Raw genomic sequence first — 25,125 nt, 5'->3', positions numbered from 1 at the left:
AGGAAATCTGAATGTGCCATGATAAAGTTATCAAACTTCTTTACTATACTTGCTGTTGTTTATGTATTAACGTTTTATAAAAACAAATTTGTTTACAAGTTTTTAATCTCTGTACAAACACTCGAGTATAGAGGGTTATTTTTATGAGCTTTTGCTTTGTTTTCTAAAAACAGGAAATTGTTTATACCTAGGCCATCAGGTCTGTAATATAAAAAAATGAATTAGGTGGCAATGAACTGAAAATAGCAAAATTTGGAAAGCAACTAAAATTCTATCTTCCCTCAACTTTTAAATTCTATAACTAATTTAATCTCCTACTTGCAGAAAACAAGCAGTTTACTTGAATATAGGGTAGTTGCTTCTAAGTATGTAAATATATCCAGGAGCAGAGAAACATGTTGCATGGGTTTACTCTGAGGGCCCTACACACGTACTCTAGTAACTTGATACACAACTATAACATCTGTAACATCTTTTCACTTGATTTCTGGTTAATTATCTCTTGCTACTTCCTTCATATTGTAATTTGTGCATCCCTTCTGTGAGGGTCTCTATTCTAGTCCTCAAGAGCTGGGAATTTAAACTCAACCATTCTCCAACTTTTATTCTCCTTTAGGAGGTGGAAATGAACCAGAAAACCCATCTAATTCTGTTCATGTTTCCAGATGAGCCTGACCACCATCCAGATCTTTAGGATCCCTCCTTCCACAGCCTATAAATACTTTCCCAATATTTTCCTGGGGATCCCATAGTCATGATTGGTTTTACTAAGTATAGAGAGGATGTCCACCAATGTGATTAGAAGATCTTTTTTTGCTAATTGTTGCTAATCAAAATAAGGCTCTTCCCTTCCCATAGAGACAAGAAGATAAGGACTCTATCTTGCTTGATGATTACATTTCAAAGAATGGCTCCCAAGTCCCAGAGAAAGACATTCCTAGGTTGTAAAACTGGCAAGAATCTGGGATAATATTTACATCTGAAAGTAACAAAGAAAGGATTTATATTTGAAAGTTTCCTATAGTAAATACTTTAAGAAAAGTGCAGTCTGGAACTTATGGTCAGGAAAAAACCTGTCTAAAATTTAGTGAAGCTGTAGGGAAAATTAAGGCCAAGACATAAGCCACAAAATACATCTTAAATTCAATTGCTGTATAAGTTACCCTTTATTTATGCTTTAATCAGAGTTGTTTCTTTAGTGTAGGATCAGAAGTTTTTTCATTGTAAAATAAAAAAAGTTTCTGGTGTCCAAATATGTATACTGAAAAAGCAGGAATTTTGTGAACAAAATACACTAATCGTTTTGCTAATTATTCTTCTCATATGCAATTTTGCAAGCATGTACTGGTTTCCAATTTTATGAAGGCTTCAAAAGTCTGTCTTTGCATGACAGTAAGCTGAATGCCCTTCCTCAAAAAGAGCCAACCCATCTCCTTGTTATGAGCCAGCCATTATGTATAGCAGCTTTGTATCAGTGGTGTTACAGTATGTCTTCAAGCAGTTTTCTTATAGGATAAGCTCACATCAGCAAAGTGCTTGAAAGATACAGCAGAATGCATATGGGAACTACAATCTAGGTGTGTTGGTCCAAGCAAATGTATGAAACATTTTATAAACTTTTGTACAATTTCTTGCTAACTATTCATTATTCATTTAAGCACAAGATTTGCAGAGAAAAGCCGGTATAAGGTACTATGTGAAAATAATGTGAAATATTTCTATATGACATTTATATGGACAGCCTTTAAAAATTATAACCTTGAAAGTTCTAATCAAAATCCAAGTTAAGTTTTTCTGCTTTTGGAAATAATGAGAGTAAAATATGAGATGATCTTGACATGGAATTTGGTGGTTTAGGGGTTATGACCAACAGTAATGTAATAATGTCATACTTGTTGTTGGTCTTAACCCCTAAGTTCAAAAAAGGATTTCAAATCATTATATCACTCACATACTTCCTTTGCTCATTTCAACTCCTGTGTTCTGTTCCCTTCAGCACTACCTTAGCCCTCATCACCACCTTAGCCCTCATCACCTAATAGCTTTGTCTACTGAAGCAGTCTCCTAACTGCTTTCTTTGCCATCAATCATTTCACTCCAATCATATTTGCATACTGAGGCCAAATTACTCTACAGCAATATCATTTCAATGTCAAACTTTCGTAGTACTCTGTTATCTCCTACATGATAATAACACTCAAACCTAGCATTCAAAACTCTCCAAAACTTGAGCCTGGTATATTTCTCAACTCTGTCACTCACATATGTTTGCATAGTAACCATATTTAACCAGTTGGTGCACTAGTTTTGGTAAAGTCAGAACTGGTATTTAGATTCCTGTTCGGGCACATAACAGCCTTTTTACTTTCTGTGATCTAGTGTACTGGAGTTTCAATTTCTTTTCATGTCGTTTAGTATCTACCTCAAAAGTTTGTTGTAAGGTTTGTTGATTATAGGAATATTTGCAGTGGTAGAAGTAGTTATTGTTATTGTTACTGAAATTACCACTCTTTGTAGTAAACTATATTCTAGAAACTATTCAAAGTATTTTATATACTTGATGGTGTTTAACCTACTAACAACCCTATAATAGGTGATGTCACACCCACTTTACAAATGAAGAAATTGAATTGCAGAGAGGTTAGTAGTTTACTAAATTGTATACAGTCAATAGTTGAGTCAGGATTTTAAATACAGTTTATCTTTTATTTTTGATATATATGTAAGGTATGCAAAGTAATGATTACATATATACACACCCACATAAACACACTGGGAAGTGATTACCACAATCATGTTAGTTACCACATTGTTCACCTCACGTAGTCACCATTTTTCTTTTTTTGGTGACAAGAACACTTAAGATCTACTCTGTTAGAAAATTTCAAGTATTGGCCGGGCGCGGTGGCTCACGCCTGTAATCCCAGCACTTTGGGAGGCCGAGACGGGCGGATCACGAGGTCAGGAGATCGAGACCATCCTGGCTAACACGGTGAAACCCCGTCTCTACTAAAAAATACAAAAAACTAGCCGGGCGAGGTGGCGGGCGCCTATAGTCCCAGCTACTCGGGAGGCTGAGGCAGGAGAATGGCGTGAACCTGGGGGGCGGAGCTTGCAGTGAGCTGAGATCCGGCCACTGCACTCCAGCCTGGGCGACAGAGCGAGACTCCGTCTCAAAAAAAAAGAAAATTTCAAGTATAAAATGCAGTATTGTTAGCTATAGCCATCATGTTATACGCTAGACCCCCATAACTTATTCATCTTATAACTAAGAGTTTGTACCCCAGTATGTCTTAAAGGACTTAAGTAGTGCAAAAGTAATTCCATAATAACTTTCAGTACTTTGCTAATGCATTCATGTTTTGGGAAAGAAGTTCTGTAGTTTCTCAGATAATTTTGAGAGGATTATGAGCTCAAAAGAGCTCAGAGTTACTGAACTACTCTCAGTTCCTAAATGAAGAACAAAGGCCTTGGGTGATTTATCTTTAGAGCTCCAGGCACTCATATTTTCTGGCCCAAGTAGAAAAATCAATTATATGCTATGATAAATTGTTTATCAATAGTTCAGTAATTCTGCATATATTTCCTTGCACATAGTAGATAATTGAAAATTTTTAAAAGAGTAATTCATATAGTTGTTGCTGATCTGGAAATTGTAGCACATATTACCAGGATTGCCATACAAATAATAATTTATATTTTTCAAATAGTAATCAAAATAATATGGCAATTCATATCAGTTCCTAAAAACTGGCTTTGCAATTTATTATGTGATTACTTTTATTTTAAAGCAGTCAGTAAAGTTGATCTCTTTTGCACTAGCTGTAGAGAGAGGCAAGTAGGCCTCCAGAATCATCCTGACCAATCAAAATGAGCTACCCATGGAAAAAGTGTTGCACAGATAAATCACAGAAAAATAAATAACATGAAACATAACTGAGAATGTTCTTAGAATCTTAACTGAGCTCAATTGGAAACAAAAAGGGCTTTGTTTTTAGCATGGTGCAATTAACTATATCCAGTCTTGCTTTTCTTCAGCAAGACTTTTATGAATTAGGTAAAGACATGTCTAATTCATTAAATACAGACATCATCTTCAAACTCTAGCCCAAAGGAATAAAAAGTATAGTTTGGCCTTGATTATTTAAATATTTTCCTAAGTTTTCTACTTTACCTGACTAACATATACATATAGGTTGTTTTAATTATATTGATTTAATATAAAGTATTTGTTTTATTAAATACTATAAATGTTTGGCACATATATTCCTGAAAATACTTTTTGTGATTTTGGAAGACCTGTTAAATGGCAATTTGTTTTCTTCATATTTTAAGTGCACAGTGTTTAACTGTGCCTTATTAGACATACTTCACACCACATCCAAACAGACAATTCTAACATTCCCGGCAATCTTCTTTAATTGCTGAATACGTATTTTGAAATATAATTTAAAAAATGAAATTCTGTATACTATACCTATGTCTTCTAATTGTAGCAATAATGTTTTTTTTTTAATTTTGTAAAAAAAAAAAAAAAAAAAAATTCCAGGACTTTCAGACTTAATTAAAAGTAAGAAGCAATGAAAATGATAAAAAGCTCTTTGAGTGGCCAAACTGGACTGAGGAATTTTTATGGACTGAATTGTGTCCATAAAAATTTTGTAGTTAAAGCCACAAAATTCATAGGTTGAAGCTTTAACCCTCTAATCCGATAGTATTTGGAGATCAGGCCTTTGAGAGATAATTTGGGGTGGATGAGGTCATGAGAATAAGGTCTAGTTAATGAGATTAGTTTACTTATAAGAAGAAACACCAACGAGCTTCCTTTTTCTCTCTGTTTACCTTTTTCTCTCTGAGTACGTACAGAGAAGCTGGGCATTGAAGAAGTCAGGAAGAGAGCCCTCACCAGAACCTGACCACGCTAGTGCCCTGAGCTCAGATTTCTAGCCTCCAGAACTATGAGAAAGTATATTTCTGTTGCTTAAGCCACGCGGTATGTGGTATTTTGTTATGGCAGCCAGGACAGACTAAAATGCTTACCAAGTTTTAAAATAGTAAGTTTATTATTAGCTCAGTGGAAAAAAGAAATACTATTATTACAGATACCTACAAAAACCTCCTATGCAGCAGCTGTGTTCTTTGAAGGTGGCTTGACAGGGTGGCCATCACCTCCTGGGATGCTCAGTAGAGCCTTGAAAAGATGTTGAGGGCTAAGGAAAAAGTGGATAAGTGCATTTTCTTAGCACACTAAGTTTTTGGTTGTGGACCTGGACTGTATGGGAGCTTACATAAGTTTCTACCACTTACTGTGTAACTTTGGTCAAGTCCCATTGCCAATGAAAGTCATAGTTTCTCAGTCTGTAGAATGGTAATAATAATAAAACCTAATTAGTATGGAGGGGAGTACATAAACTAACACATTAAGCACCTAGTACTCTACTGGGCACATATGACTATTAACTGATACTTCATTCTGTCACTTGCGTATTATAAAAACTATTTTTTTTAATTCCACAAGGGTTGGGGCATAATAATAGTCCTGTGTACATCAAAAGACTTCAAAGGTCCGAGTGTATATAAAAATAAGTTAGGTTTGCCCTCAAATAAATCTCAATAAAATTTATCTGACACACATGTAAATGCTACTCGTAAGTGCATTGCAAGAAATTTACTCATCAATGGTAAGTAACTAATAAATGATTGCAATAATAAACATTTTTTCATACTCAAACTATGTCTGACTCAATTGGGGGAAAGCATTTAGAGAAAGGACTGAGGGATGGTTCTAGAGTTTTGAGGCACTAGGGGAGCAGCCCAGTCTAGGTGGAATGCTGAAGGCAGGGATGTTGGGCAGGGAAAAGGCAAGAGAGAACACTCTGAGAGACTGCAGGCTCCATGGAAGAGTAGTAGTGTCAGAAAGAGATGCGTGAAAATCCACCTAAGATCGGCTTCTCTCAGCTTCTGTATTGCAAAGCTGTGACATAAGTCTTTTTAGGTGACCTGTGCCCCCAGGAAGTATATACCAACGCTGCCTTTTATGGGCTGGCTGACTGAGCAAGTTCCATAGCCTCTGAGAGCTTTACTGGTAAAGCAGGAGTAATAAAGTTTAGGTCATGACATTTCAGTAACAAGTTCAGTGACATTTATAGTTCATAGTAGATGCTCAATAAATAGTATTTCTTTTATGTTATTTTTTCAGACCCATGTATCAGAGTTCTCTGGCTCTCTGGCAGGAAACACGTTTTCCTGACCACCAAGAGAGTAGCCCTCTTTTCAGTGAAATGCAAAGAGAGTCATAGCATAGGTACAACAAATAATAAAACCTAATTATCAAGTTTTCCAGACTTGGAAAAACACAGGAGACAAGGAAATAGATGATACTTCTACCTCTGGAAATTTTCAATCACAGACGTTCCTTCAGACCAAGAGTTATGCCAAGCCTTTTGGGTTTTGTAGAGGGGGTTAAAATGGACAATATTTTAATCCCTTGTTTATTTCAGAAGTGCTATACAAACACTCACATGCTTCAAAGCAGCTTCCTTTCTACTGTATTTTTCAGTTTTTTCTTAGAATCACCTTTTAATCCTAACCAAATGGAGAGAAGATAGAGTGCTAAAATACCCCATAGCATTTATCTATTGCTACACAAAAAATTACCCCAAAATCCAGCAACTTAAAACAACAATTCATTATCTCACATGGTTCTGAAGGTTAGAAATCCAGGAGCAGCTTAGCCAGGTGGTTCTGGCTAGGGTTATTTCATGGATACCCATGTTGGCTGGGGCTGCACTCATATGAAGGGGTTGGAAAATTCACTTCCAAGCTAACTCACATGGTTGTAGAGGAGGCAGGGGTGAGGGGAGGAGGGGAGAGAGAGAGAGAGATAAGATGGAAGTCATGGATGTATTGTATGACCTCACCTTGGAAGTCAAATACCATCACTTCTGCCTTATTTTGCTGTGGCAAACTGATAAAATGCTGATGGACAATGTGAGTGTGAGATCAGGAGGTGAGGATCACTGTTGTCATCTCAGAGGCTGGCTCCCAAATATTTCTTTAGCTTCTCAACTAGGGAAACCAACTGTACGCATATTCTGATAGGACTGCAGGTTGAGAAGACCCATTACATCCTATCCATCCACTAAGCACTGGAGAAATTTCTACTAATCACAGGTTTGGTGATGATTTCTGATTTTTATTTCTAGATATGGACTGTAACATTTTAAGTATTTATATATATTTAAAATTAGAAATATGTTCAAATTTATTCCGTCAGTCTTTTAACCTACAGGTGAATATTAAGAGCATCAGAATTTTTCAGGGCAATTATGGTATGTGCTACAATCAAGTTATATATGAAGGACTAGGTATACACAGATGTAGAGGGACTGAATTGACCTGGGAATTTGGAGAAGGCTTCACAGAGGAGATGACTTTGATTTTTGTTTTAAAATATTAACAAGATCTTGCACAATTGACAGAGTCAAGCTAGAAGATATGTATTAGGGGAAAAAATGCTGAGTTTCAACAAGTTTTAGAAGACAGAATGCAAAGATAAACTTTGCAAAGCTCCAACACTAGGGGAAACTGTAATTCATTGAAACGCATATTTGATAAAAGTGTAAGCAAGGCAAAATATACCAAAATACATTTAACAAAAATGTAAGCAGTGCAATGACAAATTCAGAACTCGGGGTAGTGATATGACCTCTGGAAGGAATGGAGGAGCCAAAGTTTTGGGATCACAAAATCATCAGAGAGAGAGATTAAGTGATGCTGGTGATATCCAAATATTTTAGTAGGATTATAAATGTTCCATAACAATTTGTATGTATAAAATATTACATGATCTTTTTTTAACATTCAGGATATGTCAGCAGGGAAGACAGTATCTGAAAATGCATGGAAGGGTAAAGGACCTTGGAATAATATATAGACATAATTATGACAAAGAAATGACAAATAATTAATTATCCTTCATAATATACAGTTTAGTATTCTAACATTGTATTGGAGTATACAAAGGAAAGGAGATTTTAGATACAATTGAAAGCAACAAACTCAAAACTCAAAATCTTGCAAAAGAAGCAAGTACTATTTCTGTATTAAGAACCAAGAGACTGATTTCTCCTTTGTTGCCTGCTTGGTGATAAAATCAAGGCATATTACAATTAAGGATTTCAAATAATGTGAATTAATGATAAGTTACAGCAGCAGTTATTATTTTCATCATTTGGAAAGAGGTCCGGTGCATTTTAATTGTCTGAAGCTCATCATGTGCCAACAACTTTTGTTCCTAGTGGAATTCAAATTACAGGGCAGTACTTTATTGAACAACTTACCCTTTTAAACTATTGTGAAGCTGCAAGCAAGGTTTAATTACATTATTGCCAATCATCTGAAGAATGGTAATTACTTGGAGCCCTTGGCCAATGTTTCTGATTAAAAGTAGTGTAGAGTACTCCACAGGTCATAAGTTCATATCCTGGTTCTATTAATTTTCTTCTAAACCTTACTTTATTCCTGAGACAAGGAATGACTCCACCCTTGGAAATGATGTTAAGGAAAAATATGAATGATCTGAAGAGAACAGATACATGAAACAGAATGACTTTGGCTGTTATGACCTGTTTGCTATTATGTCTGTGTTGTTTTTGTCTTTTTGTATTCCTCTTTCTAGCCAAAAAAGGAAAAAAAAAAAAATCTGAGACCAAGAGACTCTTTTCTTGTGAGAGGTTTGAAGTACCTTTAATAATCAACTGGGTTCCTAGCCAAAATTTTAGTTTTGACTGAAAGCAATATTTATCTTCTTAAGAGTAAGACTGACTTCCTATGTGTTTAGGAACAGAGCAGGGTCTGTTTTTTCTAGTGAAGGGGACCTGATATGCAAGGAGGAGAGGATGGAGGTTGGATTTTTTTTTTTTCCCCTGTGAAGATTAAAGCAAGATATAATCCCTGTAAGTCCACGTCGGGACTTTCTTACCAAGAAGTTGCATCAGTTTTGCTAAAAGAAGGTCAAGAGTATCTGAAGCTATTTTCTGAGTCAGCACTGTCTTCTGACTGAGTTCAGGTGTGACTAGCTGTTCATGGTGAACTTGAATGCCAGTTCGTGAGTTTTCTGCTGTTCATTCGACTGCCTGGGCTTCTTTTGTTCCTTTGTCTGCTTGATAGATCTTTGTTTTGCCATTCAGTCTGCTGTTGGTGAAAATATCCTTTCACTTAGCCCATTGATAGCATGCTCCAGCCAAAATTGACTCATGTTTTCTGGGTGTGGCCATGCTCCGAAGCTATCCTTCTTCCCCTTAACATGTTATTTAGGGTAGCAATAGGCCACGTGGTTATCAGATTCATATTTTAACTAAGGTGTCTCTGATTCGAAATTACAAAGGTGTTCATTGTAGCATTGGGGTTAGATGTTCCATATCTAAAAATGAGTATAACTTCTTTTCTTTCCAATCATCCTCTCACCTGTGAGTGCCCCCAAGACACAATCCTTAGTAGTCTTCTCCCTAAATTACATACTTCCAAACACCGTCATAGTTATGCAACTCTTCATGAATAACTTCCTCCTTCCTTCTGTTTTCCTTTTTTTCTTCCTCCTGTGACTACGATGTTCCCTAGACAACCCCCAATAACCATGCTCTATTAGTATTTTTACTCAGGTAGACCACAGGAAGTACTGTCAATGGCTCATTTTTGGTATGCTAATGTCATATGAAGAGTCAATCTTATGATCTCTGTGACAGACTACTCCAGAGTGGAAAAAATGTTGGTTATTCGCCTGGCTTTTGGGTTCAAAAAATAGTCTTCTGAAGGCAGTTATCATAGTACATTATAAAAATGGTTGGAAAGAAGTTTTCATGGAAATAATGCTGGTTGAAATTATTAAATATTTGCATTCATGGCAAGTATTCATGTGAAATATTAGCCTTCATGTTCAATCACATTAAACTTTTCACTTAGAAGCATAACCCTTAGAAATGTAACAGCACCAACTATTTGATACATCATGTTGCCCAACTAAATGTTTAGCATTAAATATATAGATGTAGGACCACCTTTTTCTCCCGTAATGCGTATGGTTATGATGATCCAGAGTGAGCAAAATGTAGAAGTCATCAACAGGGGGTTGAATGCGTAAAATCACACCAAATATCTCTGCAGAGTTTTTACTCCATAGACTTTACTGTACAAGTTTACCACAGGTGGAAATTTTCAGTGATGAACAGCAGCTCTTAAGATAAATGTATTTGGTTCAGATTATGTATGAAAAGATTAGAATTGGTATTTATAGAGCTAGGACTAGCATTCTAGTTAGTATGACTAATAGCCTATAGATTTTATTTTACATTATTATGTTTCTATATTCTATGCTAGCAAAAAATTAAAGCTTTAGTCTAGGAGTCAGAATATCTTAAGTCCCAATCTTAGCTCTTTGCTGTTCCTGACAAGACTTGTCACCTTCATGCCTTAATTTACTCATTGGTGTAAAAGTAAGGAAGGTATCTGCCCTATATTTTTTACTAAGTTGTTAGAATTATATTATATGTGAGGCATATTAAAGTAAGATGTTTCACATTATGTGTTTCATAATTAGAAGAGTATTTTGACAGCAGTAGTATCAGTTTCCAATGCTGCTGTTCTTCAACTTTTATTCTTTTTTCTTCCCTTTTGGATTCTAAATATCTGTGACTTTAGCACGACCACCTCCTCCCTTGACCCTTTTTTGAACGAAGGATATTGGATTTTTGCCAGTAGGAAAACCAATGATGAAACCATACTAATAGTTGAAGGAAAGAGTTCCTCCTATTTTTCTTGGGTAAAATGTTGATAATACCAAATTGTCCTTTTCAATTCTGTATTTGGATATTAGTTACAATAACTTATTTTCTTCTTGTTCACACAGGAAATGACTTATTTCTTGTGGCAGTTCATGAACTGGGACATGCTCTGGGATTGGAGCATTCCAATGACCCCACTGCCATCATGGCTCCATTTTACCAGTACATGGAAACAGACAACTTCAAACTACCTAATGATGATTTGCAGGGCATCCAGAAGATATATGGTAGGTTACTACTTTTTCCATTCGCTTAATCCTGTAGTGAAGTCCAGAAATTCTGCTGTGCTTTCTTCTTTGAGATAGATGCTCTAAGAATAAACAGATAACTACAGAAAAAGTATGTAGCTGGCCTACTGGCAAAACTATTCTATCAATTGAATTCTGTTGGCAAAGGTCCCAGATATCTTAATGTATAGATTATGGGAACATGTTAAGCACTGATGAAATTTGCTTACTGAGTTTGGTTGGAAAACCTGCAGTTACAGCAAAGTTCTAATAAACTTTAGTTTTTAAAATTCAGGAAAAAATATGTAATAAGTGAATGTAACAAAAAAAAACGGAAAAATATAAGACTTTCGTATATAAAATGCTGAGACTTTTCTACAAACTGATAGATTGACTCACAGTTTGTGAGAGTTGATGTTAGGTATTTCCTAGACAAAACACTTTTGAAGGTCCACAAAATACCCTTATATGATAGATACAAGAAATTGACCCCAAAGTCACGTAATGATTTATTGACCTAGAGTAAGAGTTAACAAACAAAGGAGTGAAATTAACAAGTGGTGAAGTTTATCAATACAGAATACAAAACAAATTTTTAGTATAGTAGTATCATTTTTATTCACTCAATGAATGCAAATTAAGAGAAAAGAGAAAAGACTATTATGCATATTTACTATAATCCTAACTTCCTCATACAACCATTGACCTTTATAAAGACATTTATTTCACACATAGTAGCAAAGAACTTAACATTTATAATTAACATATAGCAAATATGCTTTACTAAATTAATGAAGTGAAGCTTTTGTTTTTACAATACAAAGACAAAAGTGTGCTATCTGTATGTTAATATCTAGTATCCAAAAGATGTCTTTTGCATTTTTAAGCAGCATAGTTTAAGTTCACTAATTCGTTTTGCATTCATTTATTTTCTTTTAATTTTAATAACTCAGTGGTAAGTATTCTCTCAGGGTTAAAATAGATTTGTGAAAAAAAAAAGGTCAATTTTTGTGCTGCTCTTTAGTTTTCTGGGATACCAAGAAGAGAGAAATGTCTGACTCAGTGCTAAATATCTCTTTTGTTGAATTGAGCTATCCTATGTCTAAGTGTGTGTCATCAGAAATTCTTCTTAAGTGGTTCACTGAAAGAATTCTCTTTCTCATGACCTCATGAATTAGTAGTCTAGACTGAAGGTCTGCAAAAGAATATTCTTCCCATACCTAAATATTAAGTGCAAACAGCTTTACATCTTTTTTAAAAAACATGAATCTCTTGAGAATGATGCTTAACATCTGTACCAAATTACATGTGTAAACTTTGTCTTGATTTAGAAGCCCTTTTGAGAAATACTTCTTCACATTAATATTTTACTGGTGGTGTTTTAATCAATCGGTATTTTAGATTCACTACTTAAAGGAAACACTCTTCCAGCAATTTGTCAAAATATTTCATTAGAAGAAAACAGTGAAAATCAATAAAAGAGTATAAAATAGTTTTGACACATTGGATAGAATAAACTTTGCTTAGTTAATGTTTATCTTTTGGAAATATTTTCATAGAATCATTATCTATTGAAATCTAGGATTAACTTTGTTGGAGCTTACTTACATGGCTCCAGTATTCCTTTTCATTTATTTATTATTTATATACCACCTGCTTCCAAAAAAGTTCTGAAGGCAGCTTTCCCAAAAATAACTGTGGTGAAGCTATGAAAAATATTATTAAAAATTAACAAAGTATACCTAGCTACCTGGATCCAGAATCTAGCATGATAAAGATAGTTTCAGATAGACTTGGCAATGCTTTTTGGGGGTAAGATATTTTGTCTTTTGTTTTTTTTTTTTTTCAGAAAATATACGATCTTAAAGACCTCTTAGTTCACTTAGTCTGTGCCCTCTGCTGATAAGTGATTGTTCTCTGTAGCATATTTTCCAGCTCTATTCCAGTTTTAAGTGAGCCAAGCACTGTCCTCATATTTTCAAAAGGTCCACCTGACAAGATTCCTCCACCTACAAGACCTCTACCGACAGTGCCCCCTCACCGCTCTATTCCTCCGGCTGACCCAAGGAAGAATGACAGGCCAAAACCTCCTAGGCCTCCCACCGGCAGACCCTCCTATCCTGGAGCCAAACCCAACATCTGTGATGGGAACTTTAACACTCTAGCTATTCTTCGCCGTGAGATGTTTGTTTTCAAGGTAGGAGACCGTGATTTTTTTTTTTTTTTTTTTAACAGTAGATCAAGTGTCTAGTGTTGCTTTAGAAAACAAGTTCTCATTCATTCTAACACTACCTTCCCAGCACTCTCACAGTTAGAAAGTTCAAAAAAAACATTTTAAAAAATAAATGCACAAATGGGCTTAAATGTCTAGCAGAAGATTGCTGTAACATTCTATTTTGGGAATGCATTTATGTCAGCAGAAGCTAAAATGCCTAAAATGTGAGGGTAAAAAAAATGCTGCATGTTATGAAAAGATAAAATAGCATAATTTGAATCATGAATAGGAACTAATAGGGATGATTTGCTTGGGAGCTTAGCCACTTCCAGGCATACTGCAGCTATTGTATCTTTGGTTTACATATCTTTATGAGATCCCTGTAATTTCATTTGACCATTACAGCATTGTTTTTCAGGAAGAGCATTGATCATTTTGTTTGGGGTCCACGGGTAGCCATTTGAGTTAAATCTCCTCTATGAGGCTATCATTTTGACTTTACATATATATGTTATTGTTTTGATATTGTTAGGCAATTGTATGTAACTAATTTATATAATTTTTTTTAAAGGCTACAAGCTGAAACTAATTTTACATTTGCAAAAATACTTTTAATGTTAGGGTCTCAGAAAACAACACTAATAAACAGTATATCAAAAGTAAATTATATAATATTGGAAGGTGAATATAATACTGAAAAATACCTCCCCCCCCGCCCCCGGTATTTGTAAGACACTCTTAAAGACTAAGAAAGTAAGTTTGGATGTTGGTAGTAGAGTATTAAAAGAATCACGTTTTGCCAATATTATTTATTTTAAAATAAAACAATGTGCTCTCAGTTTTGGTGGACATAAATCAATAAATAATCATATGCTCTTCTACTTATATGCTGCCTATGTAATTTTCTGTCTACCAGAAGCTATCATTTAAAAATACAGATTTCATATAATTTTAACTTGATAAAATGCTCTATTTTCTTTGTTGAAAAATAATATCTGGATTTGATATAATATGCATAAAAGCATCATGCTTTCCAGGAAAAAATCAATGTGTTTCTTCAAGCACATGAATAGATTTTTGAACTCTATAAATGCCCTGTAATACTTTATTTGATATCGCCATTCTATTTCAAGTAGTTTAATAAATTTAGATTCAAAGAGTAAAGAAAATCTTACTTTTGTTGCTCATTGTGTTACTCTGTGTTACCCATATTGTTAGTCATTGTGGCTAAGCCCACAGCAACTAGTTGAAATGAACACAAAGTGCAATCTTGTTTATTCCACAAGACACCTGATGAAAACTGAAGGGTTGGCAGAATTTCAACATTGCAGGCTTTATACCTTGATATCATAATAATAACACTAATGCATCAACCTTATCTGAGAATATGATGTGAAATTGACTCTGGGTACATTATTTTTTCATTATTCCTGTCTATCTTAAGTAGGTTGCTGATGTCAGAGGAGACTGGTGTCTTCATATCTAGTGATCGCTTTCAACAGCCTCTTTGCTCTGCACATTGTAAAAGTTTAGTAAGTGCGGTTAACTAACAAAATAAAGTCCTGTGATCACTGGTTCCTGAAATCAGGAACTGATAAAAAATGCATGGATCAGACTCTCAAGTAGAAATGCAATAGCTGCTACTTTCAATATCAAAACAGGTATATAAAAAATGTAAGTAAGGCATGCTTCCCTAAACTCTGAGGTTATATTGGATTCCTTTATCAAAATCCCTGACAGGACAGAGTTTCTAAAATCTTCCCTATTTTCATTTTCTCACTAATTCCAAGAATTATTGCTTTCTTTCTAAGAATAATTTCTCTGGACGATAACATCTTCTAATAGGCATTTTTTTCTTTGTAATATCCATTTGCTTAGTGAATGTTTTGTCACATAATTTCATACTTTTTGTTTTTATCTCATCTTTGATAGAATGTGTCTGTGTGCCCAGTATACTTTCCTAGGCATCAAGAATGTGTGAATAGAAACTAGCATCCCTGTCTTTGCAGAGCTCATTTTTCAGGAATGAAGACAAACTTGAACATTAATACTTTTAATACATAAGAGTAAAAGTAATGACACTGAAACAAAGAGAATACTGAAGTCTAATCAAACAAGAAATTTTACTGAGATTGGAGTTTTAATGAATTTTGAGACAAATTTTCTAGGCACCTTAAAGAAGTGGGTGGTGCAGCAATAGGTTTGTGTATGGAGGGAGAAAAAAACAGACATGTTACTATCTAGTATAAAGTGATAATCTTTTAATTCAGACATATGCAACATTGGATAGATGTAAAGAAAGCATGATTGCATGATATCTGACTCTTAGTTAATAGTTGTCATAGATTCGGTAACCATTATGTGTCTCTGACCTCATAAAAACACTGCAAGATAGATAACATTCTGTTTTACAAATTTAAAAAACTGAAAATCAGAAAAGTGTTGTTCAAACACTTCTAAGAGGTAGTCAATAGCTGAACACAGGTCTACGTGATTCTAAAATCTATGTTTTCCCCACTAAACTTTTTGCTTTGTTACCTGAAATAATTGAGAAAAGTTTCAAAAGAAAAGTAGACTTTCAACTATATTTTGAAATCGTAAGTATTCAAGAAATATTTATTGCCTTCATACTGTACGGTAGATGTTATTTTAGGCACTGGCTATGTAGCAGTGAACAAAATAGGCTACACTTGGGTTTCTTGCAAATTGCATTCTAGTCTTCAAGGTGGACACGTGGGTGAGAGGCTTCACACAGATGTTCCACTTGTGAATGTCACAGAAGGATGTGAGAATGCTTACATATGACAGAGCCTGGAATTCTGTTTTTCAATGCCAATGACAGCTGATTGGTCTCCTAATTTCTCCTCTATACTTACTTAGTCTAGACTGCCTTTACTTCTAAATTAATGTCATTACCCCATATCTGATCTTTCTCCCATTTCAACATTTCTTCAATGTATACATCATTATTTTTCATATTTTGCTTCTCATTGACTGTCTCTTCAAGTATTTTGAGTATTGCTCATTGTTTGATCTCACTCTTATTAATATGTTGATTTTCTACTTTTGTTTATTACAGACTCTACACAATTTAGAAGTGTCTTCATCTCCTCAACCCTTACCCATCAACACTTATTTTCTCCTAAATTTTAATGTCTGGGGATAGCTTCTTGAGTCTCTGCCTATCCAAATGTTCCATCCTCAGCATCTTCTGATGTCCCATCTTCTCTGATTGATTCTCTCTAGTGATTTTTATATTCTCTATATTCATTCAATTAGCATGTTATTTATTTCTGTCTTCTCTAATTATTTCTTACTGAAATGTGTTCCTCAACAAGATTTTTACTTCTCCAGAGCGGAGATCGGTTCACGTGACCTTCATAGTGCTCAGTGCTAATGAATAGGGATGTCATTGTAAGAATTGCATAATCAAACGGTGGCAAATATTATTTTTATACTATGATAGTCAGGCTAAATGAAATCCTTGAAGCATTTTATTTTGGTAAGTTGTTATTCCTTGCCCAAAGATTTCAATGAGTATTATTTATATAAATTCTATATGTGTGATTTGTCAGCCAAAAATAAGAAAATCTAGATATAAGCAAAAGGTAATATCATCAGATAATTTTGTTTTCTTGTAAGAAATAAGCCTTTCTTTATAGTAGAACTTTCAGCATAATGCTTTTTGGTTGTGAGCTTCTTCTCAGAGAATCTGATTGACATTGCACTTTCCAGGCATCCATTTATTTAAAGTGAGTTCACCTAGACATGTGTTTCTGTAGGAGGTGGGATATGTATATACATACATACACACAGACACACAAAAACACACACACACATGCACACACACATACCATTCTGTCCTTATGCATGAAAAAATTAAGCCATGCAGCTTTATAATCTTTAGAGAATGTAAACCACCTAATCTAAGAAAATGAGAATCAAAACAAAATGCGAAAGGAGAGAGGAAGCAAAATAACAATAACAAAGAAGCTTTGTCCTTACCCTAGAAAAGGTGATTTTAATACAACTCCTTGAAGAGTGTAAGCTGTTATAAGTAAACTGACAACAGCAAGATCTGATTGTTCAAATGAATACTCTCAAAGCACCTTTGGACTACAAGATAAGAACACTGAATATTTTAGTTTTTAGTTGTGTAAAAAAAGCAGAAGGCAAGAATTAGCCAAAGTTGTACAGAACATATTTCAGTACACAATATTTCACTATGTATGCATGAATGCATATAGGGGTAACTATATTCTTTTGAAGCTGGAAATAGAAAGAATTGTATACAGCACTAGGAACTCCTTTAGTGTCCAAAAAGAAAGGATAGTTGCCTTTGATTACTGACCAGTTCTTTTTTTTTAAAATTTATTATTATTATTATACTTTAAGTTCTAGGGTACATGTGCATAACGTGCAGGTTTGTTACATATGTATACTTGTGCCATGTTGGTGTGCTGCACCCATCGACTCGTCAGCACCCATCAACTCGTCATTTACATCAGGTATAACTCCCAATGCAATCCCTCCCTCCTCCCGCCTCCCCATGATAGGCCCCGGTGTGTGATGTTCCCCTTCCCGAGTCCAAGTGATCTCATTGTTCAGTTCCCACCTATGAGTGAGAACATGCGGTGTTTGGTTTTCTGTTCTTGTGATAGTTTGCTAAGAATGATGGTTTCCAGCTGCATCCATGTCCCTACAAAGGACACAAACTCATCCTTTTTGATGGCTGCATAGTATTCCATGGTGTATATGTGCCACATTTTCTTAATCCAATCTGTCACCGATGGACATTTGGGTTGATTCCAAGTCTTTGCTATTGTGAATAGTGCCACAATAAACATACATGTGCATGTGTCTTTATAGCAGCATGATTTATAATCCTTTGGGTATATACCCAGTAATGGGATGGCTGGGTCATATGGTACGTCTAGTTCTAGATCTTTGAGGAATCGCCATACTGTTTTCCATAATGGTTGAACTAGTTTACAATCCCACCAACAGTGTAAAAGTGTTCCTATTTCTCCACATCCTCTCCAGCACCTGTTGTTTCCTGACTTTTTAATGATCACCATTCTAACTGGTGTGAGATGGTATCTCATTGTGGTTTTGATTTGCATTTCTCTGATGGCCAGTGATGATGAGCATTTTTTCATGTGTCTGTTGGCTGTATGAATGTCTTCTTTTGAGAAATGTCTGTTCATATCCTTTGCCCACTTTTTGATGGGGTTGTTTGTTTTTTTCTTGTAAATTTGATTGTGTTCTTTGTAGGTTCTGGATATTAGCCCTTTGTCAGATGAGTAGATTGCAAAAATTTTCTCCCATTCTGTAGGTTGCCTGTTCACTCTGATGGTAGTTTCTTTTGCTGTGCAGAAGCTCTTTAGTTTAATGAGATCTCATTTGTCAATATTGGCTTTTGCTGCCGTTGCTTTTGGTGTTTTAGACATGAAGTCTTTGCCCATGCCTATGTCCTGAATGGTACTATCTAGGTTTTCTTCTAGGATTTTTATGGTATTAGGTCTAACATTTAAGTCTCTAATCCATCTTGAATTAATTTTCGTATAAGGAGTAAGGAAAGGATCCAGGTTCAGCTTTCTACTTATGGCTAGCCAATTTTCCCAGCACCATTTATTAAATAGGGAATCCTTTCCCCATTTCTTGTTTTTGTCAGGTTTGTCAAAGATAAGATGGCTGTAGATGTGTGGTATTATTTCTGAGGACTCTGTTCTGTTCCATTGGTCTATATCTCTGTTTTGGTACCAGTACCATGCTGTTTTGGTTACTGTAGCCTTGTAGTATAGTTTGAAGGCAGGTAGCGTGATGCCTCCAGCTTTGTTCTTTTGACTTAGGATTGTCTTGCAGATGCAGGCTCTTTTTGGTTCCATATGAACTTTATAGCAGTTTTTTCCAATTCTGTGAAGAAAGTCATTGGTAGCTTGATGGGGATGGCATTGAATCTATAAATAACCTTGGGCAGTATGGCCATTTTCACGATATTGATTCTTCCTATCCATGAGCATGGTATGTTCTTCCATTTGTTTGTGTCCTCTTTTATTTCACTGAGCAGTGGTTTGTAGTTCTCCTTGAAGAGGTCCTTTACATCCCTTGTAAGTTGGATTCCTAGGTATTTTATTCTCTTTGAAGCGATTGTGAATGGAAGTTCATTCATGATTTGGCTCTCTGTCTGTTACTGGTGTATAAGAATGCTTGTGATTTTTGCACATTAATTTTGTATCCTGAGACTTTGCTGAAGTTGCTTATCAGCTTAAGGAGATTTGGGGCTGAGACGATGGAGTTTTCTAAATATACAATCATGTCATCTGCAAAGAGGGACAATTTGACTTCTTCTTTTCCTAACTGAATACCCTTGATTTCCTTCTCTTGCCTGATTGCCCTAGCCAGAACTTCCAACACTATGTTGAATAGGAGTGGTGAGAGAGGGCATCCCTGTCTTGTGCCAGTTTTCAAAGGGAATTTTTCCAGTTTTTGCCCATTCAGTATGATATTGGCTGTGGGTTTGTCATAAATAGCTCTTACGATTTTGAGGTACGTTCCATCAATACCGAATTTATTGAGCGTTTTTAGCATGAAGGGCTGTTGAATTTTGTCAAAAGCCTTTTCTGCATCTATTGAGATAATCATGTGGTTCTTCTCTTTGGTTCTGTTTATATGCTGGATTATGTTTATTGATTTGCGAATGTTGAACCAGCCTTGTATCCCAGGGATGAAGCCCACTTGATCATGGTGGATAAGCTTTTTGATGTGCTGCTGAATCCGGTTTGCCGTATTTTATTGAGGATTTTTGCATCGATGTTCATCAGGGATGTTGGTCTAAAATTCTCTTTTTTTGTTGTGTCTCTGCCAGGCTTTGGTATCAGGATGATGTTGGCCTCTTAAAATGCGTTAGGGAGGATTCCCTCTTTTTCTATTGATTGGAATAGTTTCAGAAGGAATGGTACCAGCTCCTCCTTGTACCTCTGGTAGAATTCAGCTGTGAATCCATCTGGTCCTGGACTTTTTTTCATTGGTAGGCTATTAATTATTGGCTCAATTTCAGAGCCTGCTATTGGTCTATTCAGGGATTCAACTTCTTCCTGGTTTAGTCTTGGAAGAGTGTAAGTGTCCAGGAAATTATCCATTTCTTCTAGATTTTCTCGTTTATTTGCATAGAGGTGTTTATAGTATTCTCTGATGGTAGTTTGTATTTCTGTGGGGTCGGTGGTGATATCCCCTTTATCATTTTTTCTTGCGTCTATTTGATTCTTCTCTCTTTTCTTCTTTAGTAGTCTTGCTAGCGGTCTGTCAATTTTGTTGATCTTTTCAAAAAACCAACTCCTGGATTCATTGATTTTTTGGAGGGTTTTTTGTGTCTCTATCTCCTTCAGTTCTGCTCTGATCTTAGTTATTTCTTGCCTTCTGCTAGCTTTCGAATGTGTTTGCTCTTTCTTCTCTAGTTCTTTTAATTGTGATGTTAGAGTGTCGATTTCAGATCTTTCCTGCTTTCTCTTGTGGGCATTTAGTGCTATAAATTTCCCTCTACACACTGCTTTAAATGTGTCCCAGAGATTCTGGTATGTTGTATCTTTGTTCTCATTGGTTTCAAAGAACATCTTTATTTCTGCCTTCATTTCGTTATGTACCCAGTAGTCATTCAGGAGCAGGTTGTTCAGTTTCCATGTAGTTGAGCGGTTTTCTTTGAGTTTCTTCGTCCTGAGTTCTAGTTTGATTGCACTGTTGTCTGAGAGACCTTTTGTTATAATTTCTGTTCTTGTACATTTGCTGAGGAGTGCTTTACTTCAGATTATGTGGTCAATTTTGGAATAAGTGTGATGTGGTGCTGAGAAGAATGTATATTCTGTTGATTTGGGGTGGAGAGTTCTATAGATGTCTATTAGGTCTGCTTGCTGCAGAGATGAGTTCAATTCCTGGATATCCTTGTTAACTTTCTGTCTCGTTGATCTGTCTAATGTTGACAGTGGAGTGTTGAAGTCTCCCATTATTATTGTATGGGAGTCTAAGTCTCTTTGTAAGTCTCTAAGGACTTGCTTGATAAATCTGGGTGCTCCTGTATTGGGTGCATATATATTTAGGATAGTTAACTCTTCCTGTTTAATTGATCCCTTTACCATTATGTAATGGCCTTCTTTGTCTCTTTTGATCTTTGATGGTTTAAAGCCTGTTTTATCAGAGACTAGTATTGCAACCCCTGCTATTTTTTGTTCCCCATTTGCTTGGTAAATCTTCCTCCATCCCTTTATTTTGAGCCTATGTATGTCTGTGCGTGTGAGATGGGTCTCCTGAATAAAGCAGACTGATGGGTCTTGACTCTTTATCCAGTTTGCCAGTCTATGTCTTTTAATTGGAGCATTTAGTCCATTTACATTTAAGGTTAATATTGTTATGTGTGAACTTGATCCTGCCATTATGATATTAACTGGTTATTTTGCTCGTTAGTTGATGCAGTTTCTTCCTAGCCTCAATGGTCTTTATATTTTGGCATGTTTTTGCAATGCCTGGTACCGGTTGTTCCTTTCCATGTTTAGTGCTTCCTTCAGGGTCTCTTGTAAGGCAGGCCTAGTGGTGACAAAATGTCTAAGCATTTGCTTATTTGTAAAGGATTTTATTTCTCCTTCACTTATGAAACTTAGTTTGGCTGGATATGAAATTCTGGGTTTAAAATTCTTTTCTTTAAGAATGTTGAATATTGGCCCCCACTCTCTTCTGGCTTGTAGAGTTTCTGCCGAGAGATCTGCTGTTAGTCTGATGGGCTTCCCTTTGTGGGTAACCCGACCTTTCTTTCTGGCTGCCCTTAAGATTTTTTCCTTCATTTCAACTTTGGTGAATCTGGCAATTATGTGTCTTGGAGTTGCTCTTCTCGAGGAGTATCTTTGTGGCGTTCTCTGTATTTCCTGGATTTGAATGTTGGCCTGCCCTACTAGGTTGGGGAAGTTCTCCTGGATGATATCCTGAAGAGTGTTTTCCAACTTGGTCCATTTTCCCCCTCACTTTCAGGCATCCCAATCAGACGTAGATTTGGTCTTTTTACATAATCCCATACTTCTTGCAGGCTTTGTTCATTTCTTTTTCCTCTTTTTTCTTTTGGTTTCTCTTCTCGCTTCATTTCATTCATTTGATCCTCAATCACTGATACTCTTTCTTCCAGTTGATCGAGTCGGTTACTGAAGCTTGTGCATTTGTCACGTATTTCTCGTGTCATGGTTTTCATCTCTTTCATTTCGTTTATGACCTTCTCTGCATTAATTACTCTAGCTATCAATTCTTCCACTTTTTTTTCAAGATTTTTAGTTTCTTTGCACTGGGTACGTAATTCCTCCTTTAGCTCTGAGAAGTTCGATGGACTGAAGCCTTCTTCTCTCATCTCGTCAAAGTCATTCTCCGTCCAGCTTTGATCCGTTGCTGGCGATGAGCTGCACTCCTTTGCCGGGGGAGACGCGCTCTTATTTTTTGAATTTCCAGCTTTTCTGCCCTGCTTTTTCTCCATCTTTTTGGTTTTATCTGCCTCTGGTCTTTGATGATGGTGATGTACTGATGGGGTTTTGGTGTAGGTGTCCTTCCTGTTTGATAGTTTTCCTTCTAACAGTCAGGACCCTCAGCTGTAGGTCTGTTGGAGATTGCTTGAGGTCCACTCCAGACCCTGTTTGCCTGGGTATCAGCAGCAGAGGCAGCAGAAGATAGAATATTTCTGAACAGCGAGTATACCCATCTGATTCTTGCTTTGGAAGCTTCCTCTCAGGGGTGTACTCCACCCTGTGAGGTGTGGGGTGTCAGACTGCCCCTAGTGGGGGATGTCTCCCAGTTAGGCTACTCAGGGGTCAGGGACCCACTTGAGCAGGCTGTCTGTCCCTTCTCAGATCTCAACCTCTGTGTTGGGAGATCCACTGCTCTCTTCAAAGCTGTCAGACAGAGTCGTTTGCGTCTGCAGAGGTTTCTGCTGCTTTTGTTGTTGTTTAGCTGTGCCCTGTCCCCAGAGGTGGAGTCTACAGAGACAGGCAGGTTTCCTTGATCTGTTGTGAGCTCCACCCAGTTCGAGCTTCCCAGCGGCTTTGTTTACCCTCTTAAGCCTCAGCAATGGTGGGAGCCCCTCCGCCAGCCTCGCTGCTGCCTTGCGGTTAGATGCAGACTGCTGTGCTAGCAATGAGGGAGGCTCCATGGGCGTGGGACCCTCCCTGCCATGTGTGGGATACAATCTCCTGGTGTGCCCCTTTGCTTAAAGCGCAGTATTGGGGTGGGAGTTACCCGATTTTCCAGGTGTTGTGTGTCTCAGTTCCCCTGGCTAGGAAAAGGGATTCCCTTCCGCCTTGCACTTCCCAGGTGGGTGATGCCTTGCCCTGCTTCAGCTCTCGCTGGTCGGGCTGCAGCAGCTGACCAGCACCGATTGTCCGGCACTCCCTAGTGAGATGAACCCAGTACCTCAGTTGAAAATGCAGAAATCACCGGTCTTCTGTGTCGCTCGCGCTGGGAGTTGGAGACTGGAGCTGTTCCTATTCGGCCATCTTGCTCCTCCCTCTATATTGACATTTTTGCATAGAAAGTACTTATATTCACAATTCATGTTTCAAAATGCTTTTACATTAATTCAAGATAAATAAGCAAAGTTTTGTTTCAAGATTTATAGTGCACATGAAAAGCATTTTATTTTAGGAACTTTGAAAAAATAACACTTTTCTGATTTTTTCTTTCAAATTTGGCATTTGTGAATGTGCCACTGTTGTCATCTTATATTTCTTTAAAGCAAAAATTAGACTTTATTCTTTGTATTCCCTTTTTAAAATTTTAGTTAACTATGTTGTAATTATCATTGTGCTTTGTGGATTATGTGAAGTTATTTAAATATTCACCCAGGTCTTCACAATCTCTTAAAAGCATTTATTTATTTTATATTTCAAAAGACGGTCTTACAAGTATAAATCTTTAAAATAAAATAGGTGTGAAAGCTGTAATTATTTGCAAATTAGGTGATAGTCTACCTGAAAAAGTCCATGAAAATCAACAGAAAAAAAATTAAAACTATTAACACTGTTAAGAAAGACTCCCTAAGCCATAGAAAAAAACAAAATATAACTTATCTGATAACTATATAGACTATATAAATGGAAAATATTTTTTGACACAAATGAATAACTCATTGGATTACATTGAACTAGAAGAGCCTGGCACATTCATAACATTCAATAAATATGTATTTAATAAACGGTCTTTTTACTTCTAACTCTGTCTTCTCTGCATTTAACCTTCATGAGAGAAGTTCATGATTGTCTTGTTTGTCTGTTCCCAGTGCTTAGAAGACTATGTACAATTATCACTTCATAATTATTTCTCAATTAAATGGATCTGATGTACCGTATGTATAAACAAAAGCAACAACAGACTTTACAACACACAACTTTACTTTACAATACACAACTCTAATGATGGAAATCTAAAAGAATTGAATAAATGGAGAGATTTACCAAGTGCTTGGATGGGAAAAACTTAATATCGGAAAAGCATTACTCTCCCACATTATTCTACAAAGTAAAAATTATTCCAGTCATAACTTCAGTGGAATTAGGGATGGGAGACCTTACACTTTAAGATTCTAACTTACATGTAGAAGGACAGTAATTGCCAGTTTCATGGACAGTGTTGTGGACAGGATAGTAATTGTAAGTCTTATGCCAAACTTGTAATCCCAGCTGTATCAATCACCACTCCCTGCATACCACAACTGATTTTTCAGTACTCAGTTTTTCAGGATAGATGTTGCCCTTCCAGATATTCCATATTATATAAAGAAGAAAAAGGGGCAAAATTGAAACATATAGTAACCATGTCAGGG

The 25,125-nt window shown here is 36.2% G+C and overlaps 1 protein-coding gene across 1 annotated transcript in view; it reads left to right on the top strand.

Moving 5' to 3' along the window:
• Nucleotides 1-25,125, top strand: part of MMP16 (matrix metallopeptidase 16) — a 293,454-nt gene that overhangs the window by 197,139 nt on the left and 71,190 nt on the right. The window contains exons 5-6 of the mRNA XM_001084206.5: nt 10,907-11,068; nt 13,054-13,265. Coding sequence (XP_001084206.2) covers nt 10,907-11,068; nt 13,054-13,265 — 374 coding nt within the window. The remainder of the gene's footprint in view (nt 1-10,906; nt 11,069-13,053; nt 13,266-25,125) is intronic.

This window comes from Macaca mulatta, chromosome 8 (genome assembly GCF_049350105.2).
Source record: "Macaca mulatta isolate MMU2019108-1 chromosome 8, T2T-MMU8v2.0, whole genome shotgun sequence".
Classification (NCBI taxonomy): Eukaryota; Metazoa; Chordata; class Mammalia; order Primates; family Cercopithecidae; genus Macaca; species Macaca mulatta.
This window is presented reverse-complemented; position numbering and strand designations above follow the sequence as displayed.